At 51.2% G+C, this 6,000-nt stretch overlaps 1 protein-coding gene across 5 annotated transcripts in view; it reads right to left on the bottom strand.

Annotated features, from left to right (window-relative positions):
- Window positions 1–1,354: 1,354 nt before the first annotated feature.
- Window positions 1,355–6,000, bottom strand: part of NLGN3 (neuroligin 3) — a 28,688-nt gene continuing 24,042 nt past the window's right edge. For all 5 annotated transcript variants that reach the window (XM_063660441.1, XM_054470783.2, XM_054470784.2 and 2 more), the window contains 2 exons: window positions 4,799–5,588; window positions 1,355–3,310 (listed from right to left, as the gene is read on the bottom strand). In XM_063660441.1, coding sequence (XP_063516511.1) covers window positions 2,467–3,310; window positions 4,799–5,588 — 1,634 coding nt within the window. In that variant the 3' untranslated portion in view covers window positions 1,355–2,466. The remainder of the gene's footprint in view (window positions 3,311–4,798; window positions 5,589–6,000) is intronic.

Genomic DNA, 6,000 nt, shown 5'->3' with positions numbered 1-6,000 from the left:
ACCCTCTCTAGCTTTCCACTTATGCTAAAAATGTGTTGGCCAAAGGTAGACCCATCATGCTTTGAAAGGTATGACCAATGGCAGGTAGAGTGGAACGAGTTGAGTGGGACTATGGCAAGGGTCATGTAGTGCTGGGTGGCATTCTAGGTCTGTTTCTAATACTAACTGTGACAGGCTTTTCTGGGCCCATTTCCTCAACTATAAAATAAATGGGTTGGACTAGATGACTCTCGGATGACTTCTGGTTCTAAAACTCACACTTGGATGACTTCTCAGACCCTCCATGCTGTGTTTTTTGTTACTATATGCAGGATCCACATTAGTTTTGGAAAAAAGAAAGGAAAGAAGGGTGGGAGGAAAGGAGGGAGAAAAACCAGTTTTACACCATGGACTCACTTGTGATGTACCCTGACACCATCTTCCCAGTTCTTCTTTTTAACTATACTTGTGTCAAGTCAATCACTGCCCAGTGTACCATATTAGTGTATTAGTTCTAGGTTTTGGTCTTTGTACACACTACCTGTGTTCGTCCTCTCTGAACATGGTCCTCCTTGTGATGGTTCATCTCCCTCACTTTGTCAGGGTCATTTGAAGAATTCTATTCCTGCTTTCTGAGGTATCAGCAACCCCATCCAACTATCATACTTGCCGAGCACACTCCCAGTTCAGTCTTTCAAGTCACTGAGAATAATATGAAATCCCATAATGCTAACCCTGTGGGGCCCCACTGAATCCATGCCCCATGGTTGACAGGGAGTCACTGATCACAATCCTGTAGAAAAATCTCTCCCAGGGCCCCAAGGACTTCTCCAGTTCTAATTCACAGAGCAGCAAACAAGTATCCCTGGGGAAGGAGAGGGCCTCTGCTCTGTCAGTCACTCAAGGCCAGGGAGTCCACGTCTGACGCTGCACTGGATTCAGATAGGAGAAAGAATTTCAGCATGTTAGAGGTCAAACCTCCTCCCAGTCCCCAGTCCAAGGTGAGGGCAGGGTGGTTGCAGCAGAGGAGGAGGAGGAGAAGGAAGAGGAGGAGGAGGCCGCAGCGGTGGCAGAGGAGGAAGGAAGTATTTTTGCCATTTCATTAGGAGGCCTGAAGTGCTGAGAGGAGGCTTCAGCTGCAGGAACCCAGCGCGCTGGGGGCAGGGGGATGGGAAGAGCAACCTGATTAAGATTGGAGAGGCCTTCATGCAGGGGCCCCCAACCCCCAACCCCCAACCCCCAACCCCGCACAGTGCAGCCCAGACTTGTATCAACTTAAAGATACAGGAGGCAGGGGGAGGCTGCCTGATTGCCTGATTCCTAGCCTGAAGAGGCACCCTGTTCGGAGGTCTGTTGGGGCAAGGCCTGAGGCAGGTTGGGAGTGCTAACTGGATTTTTTATTTTTATATCAAGACACTGTGTTTAAAATTTTTACAAAGGACAAACTCCATGGGTTTCCGTTAGTGTTTTAAGAACTTTTCTTTAAAAAAAAAGAGAGCCAACAACAACAAAAAACACCGCCTTTTTGAAAGAGAAATGACAGACACAAAAGACTGTAAAGAAAATGGGGCGAATTTCTGTAGCATTTCCCCAAGGGCAGAGGCAAAACCCAGATCAGACCTGGGGGCCCAATAGTGATGTGGCTTCCATAGTACGTTTTTCACCAAATCTAAGGTCCCCTGGTCTGGCCAGGCCAACGCTGTTGGCCTTTGGGGAAGCAGGTCACCCTGCAGGCTCTGCAGCCCTCCACACGGACACAGAGAGAGGTGGAGATCTCTCCCCTACCGCCCTCCAGCCCCATCCATTGCTAGCCCCTTTCTCATTCCACCCCATGGTCTTGCTTGAATCTGTTTCCTTCCTGGGGGTCCTGTTCCTTGGTCTAACTGTGTGAGCACTGGGGATCCTAGAGCCAGAGAGACCTTCGGGCCTGAAGCCCTCCCTTCCAGAGCCTCTTAGCACTCATGGATTGGAAAAGCATTTCTTCCAAAATTAAAAAAGAAAAATCAACAAAACAAGACCCAGAAAAAAGACCAAGTCCTGGGGAGGAAGAGCTATCCTGCTCTTTAAAGCTCCCAAGTCTGGAGTTGGTCGGTGGTGCAGTTCCAAGAGAGGCCGAAGGCGAGCACCAAGGGGGTGTCCAGCTGTTGCTTTCAGGCCCCCCAGGAGTGTCTGTGGTCAGACTCAGGGAGCTGGCTTCAGCTGCTGTTTCATGGGTCCTCGGTTTACCGAGGACTCATCTGTGTCCCCATTTAAAGGGTTTGTTCAGGTTTACTTCCGTATTTGTGTTTTTGTACATGCGGGTGCATGTCCACATCTGTCTATGTTTGTGCAGGTGGATCTGCTGTAGGGTGTGGGTGCGTGCGTATACATATATGTGTGTGTGTGTGTGTGTATGTGTGTCTGCGTGTGTGTGTGTGTGTGTGTGTGCATGTGTTCCTGGATCTGGGAGGGAGGGAGCCGGGAGATTGGCTGTGCTCTGAGTTGGAGCTATACCCGGGTAGTGGAGTGTGAGTGGGGCAGCCCGGTACTGTTGAACCCTGCGGCAAAGGTGTTATAGGGGTGCAATGTCTGCAGCCCTACCAGGGAGTTGGGGATCATAGTGATGGTGTTGGGGGTCATGAGTGGGATGTCATCCGGGGAGCGCCGCAGGGTCAGGGTGTAGTCGGGCAATGCAGTGAGGCGCAGTGTGTCATGGGGGGGACCGGCCTCACACTCGTGGTGGGTGGGGCCCAGTTGTAACGCTGCCAGCTCCTCCTCTGGAGCAGCTCCCAATTCCGGGGCCCCGGCTCCCCGCTGAGGGCTAGGCTGCCGCAGGGGCTCCTGGCGCCGTTTGTCCTTACGGTAGTAGAGGGCAGCGAAGGCCAGAACGTTAAGGAAGAGGAGGGAGGCCCCCACGGCGATGGTGACACTTAATTCAGTGGAGTAGTCACGAGGGTTCTCCACCAGTAGTGGCCCTGCATCCTGGTCCCCGTTCCAGGACCCCTGGGCGTTCTCGTTGCTGTAGGCAGGTGAGATGGCTGGCCGCTTGGTGCTCCAGGTCTTGCCATTGGGCCTGCGGGTGATGTGGGAGCTGTGGGTGGTATCCGGAGGCGGCACTTTGGTGGTGGTGGACGTATAGTGGAACATGTCATGCAGGTTGTATAGGTGGGGCACCAGATGTTTCCAAAAGGCCACCTTAGTGGCCCGGTAATGATCTCGGACCCTTGGTTTCAGCCCGATGTGAAGGTAGAGCTGGTCTCGGGGATTGTATTTGGACCAGGCCACTTCCTCAAAGCGGTTGGCCTTGGTGTGAATGAACTTGGTGTCCTGGGGGACCGGCTTGTTGGGATCCCTGAAATACCACATGGAAATCTGGGGTCACCACTCTATCTGGATGAGGAAAAGGCCCAGCATTTTTCCTCTGACAGCCAAACCTCTTTCCCAGTTCAGAACTTCCTACCATTTCCATCTTTTTCAGGGTCCCCCTGCTCTGCCCACACCTGCTTCTTCCCCAGGGCTTGAACTCCTATCTCCTCCTTCCCGGCGCTCATCCTTTAAGATTAAGGCTATAGACGCTTTTTCTTTGCATATGCTACTGAGCATTTATCAATCTTTTCAGCTGCCCAATTTTGCCAGGAGCCCCCTAATAAAGGCTCTTTCTTTTATTAAGCAAGCAGAAGTTGCTGAACCCGAAGTCTTTCTTTCTTTCTTTCTTTCTTTCCTTTCTCTTTCTTTCTTTCTTTCTTTCTTTCTTTCTTTCTTTCTTTCTTTCTTTCTTTCTTTCTTTCTTTCTTTCTTTCTTTCTTCTTTCTTTCTTTCTTTCCCTCTCTTTCCTTTTTCTTTCTCTCTCTCTTTCTTTCTTTTCTTTCTTTTTCTTTCTTTTTTATTTTTATTTTTTTTTGCAACAGAGTCTCGCTCTGTTGCCCAGGCTGGAGTGTAGTGGGGCAACCTCGGCTCACTGCAACCTCTGCCTCCTGGGTTCAAGCAATTCTCCTGCCTAGGTAGCCGGGACTACAGGTGCCCGCCACCACGCCTGGCAAATTTTTTGTATTATAGTAGAGACGGGGTTTCACCATCTTGGCCAGGCTGGTTTCGAACTCCTGAGCTCAGGCAATCCGCCTGCTTCGGCCTCCCAAAGTGCTGGGATTACAGGCATGAACCTCCGCGCCCGGCCCTGAAGGCTCTTTCTGAAGTACTGCATTCCTATTTCACATGGCCTGTGACCAGCTAACCTTGAATCCCATTGTGTGTGTGTGTGTGTGTGTGTGTGTGTATGTGTTTAAGATAAGGTCTCACTCTGTCACCCAGGCTAGAGTACAGTGGCGTGATCACAGCTCAGTGTAGCCTCACCCTCCGAGGCTCAAGCGATCCTCCCACCTCAGACTCCCAAATACCTGGGACTACAGGCATGCACTACCATGCCCAGCTAATGCTTTTTTTTTTTTTTAGAGACAGGGTCTTTCTATGTTGCCATGGCTGGTCTTGAACTCCTGGGCTCGAACTCCTGGGCTCAAGTGATCTGCCTGCCTTTGCCTCCCAAAGTGCTGGGATTACAGCCGTGAGCCACTGGGCCTGGCTAAATCCCATAGTTCTTCCAGTAACTCTCATTCCTTCCTAGTCCCGATGCTAACTGAGTTCTGGGCCTCAACAACATTTTTGAAGGAAGGAAAAATGGCATGAAAGACTCAGGAAAGGGAGGTAGGAAGATGAGTGAAGGGGTACCAAGCAAGATTTTGGGAATATCTTAGGAAGGGATATGATGGAAGAGGTTTAGCTAGAGGAGCAGAGGGGAGGGCATGCTGGGGTCTCAAAGAGGAAAAAAACCCTATTTTCTCCTTACCCAGTCTTGGCAAAGTTGGTCCAATAGGTCATGACGACAGCACTGAGCATAACATCATTCTTGGAGAAGTTGCAGGGGAAAAGGTCAGTGGGGCCTACCATAGGAACCCCAAAAACATAGGGTACTTCATCCCCATGAGCTGCATCTGACCAAGCAGGCTTCATGAGGCTCTGGCAGTGATGATAGAAGGCGTAGAAGTAGGTAGGCGAGCCGTAGCGGGCATGCAGATCGGCTGTCACCACTGAGGGCTCCACCCACTGGTGGTCAGTGAAGAGTGCCACCAGTGTTTTACGGCGGGTCTCAGGGTTGTCACGGTCTGCCCAGTCTGTATACATGAACTTGATGGTCTCTCGCAGGGTGTCCTTACCCTCAGGATAGCCATACAGATTGTCCACAAAATTGGAGACGGAATAGTCAAAGTCAGTGCCAGAGACACCATCCTCAGGGTCCACCACCCCTTCCACAAACTTGAGACCCTCGCCCTGGTTGACACCTAGCATGATGTCATAGTTGAGGAACTCGCCCTGCTCCATGAGGATCTCAGGGTCATCAGGAATGACATCACCATCAATCACAGGGCCAAAGGCCACGTGGTAGCGGGCTGGCTGGATGTCCTGCTCTACCAGCTCCTTGGCACTCTTTTGCCGAAGACAGTCCACCATATCCACGGTGTCCAGCACATTACAGCCCACTTTGTCTGCCAGCAGGCTGGTGTACTTCACTGGTTGGTAGTTCACAGCCCAGCTGGACAGAGCAGAGCCACTTTGGATGATGGCTCTCTGGAAAAGTCCTACAGAAGACAGGTAGCACCAGGTCAGATCTGTCGTGTCATACATAGCCATAAATCCCCTCATTCCTTTGTCTCTGAGGCTGCCCCATGGTTTAAATGGGCTAGGAAGGGGCTAGGAAGGGTTTAAATGGGCTAGGAAGGGGGAACAATTCTTTTGGCAGGGGATGATGTAGGGCCAAAGCTTCCTTGACAGCTTCCTCCATCCCTTCCCTGTCCTGGTGCGATGGCTGGTAACTTAGGGGTTAAGGCAATGTCAGGAAGAATTAACCCCTTGAATCCCAGACATCAGCCCCCTTATGCCGCCTCTCTTTATCTCTCCTTGTCTTCCCCTCTTGCTTCCTGCCCAGCTGGGCCCAGCTCCGTGCCAGCGCACCACCAGGGAGCTGGCACTTGCACCACAAAGGAGTCTTTT

Source organism: Pongo pygmaeus, chromosome X, assembly GCF_028885625.2.
Source record: "Pongo pygmaeus isolate AG05252 chromosome X, NHGRI_mPonPyg2-v2.0_pri, whole genome shotgun sequence".
NCBI lineage: Eukaryota > Metazoa > Chordata > Mammalia > Primates > Hominidae > Pongo > Pongo pygmaeus.
Note: the sequence above shows the minus strand (reverse complement) of the source record. Positions and strands in the feature narration are given on the sequence as shown.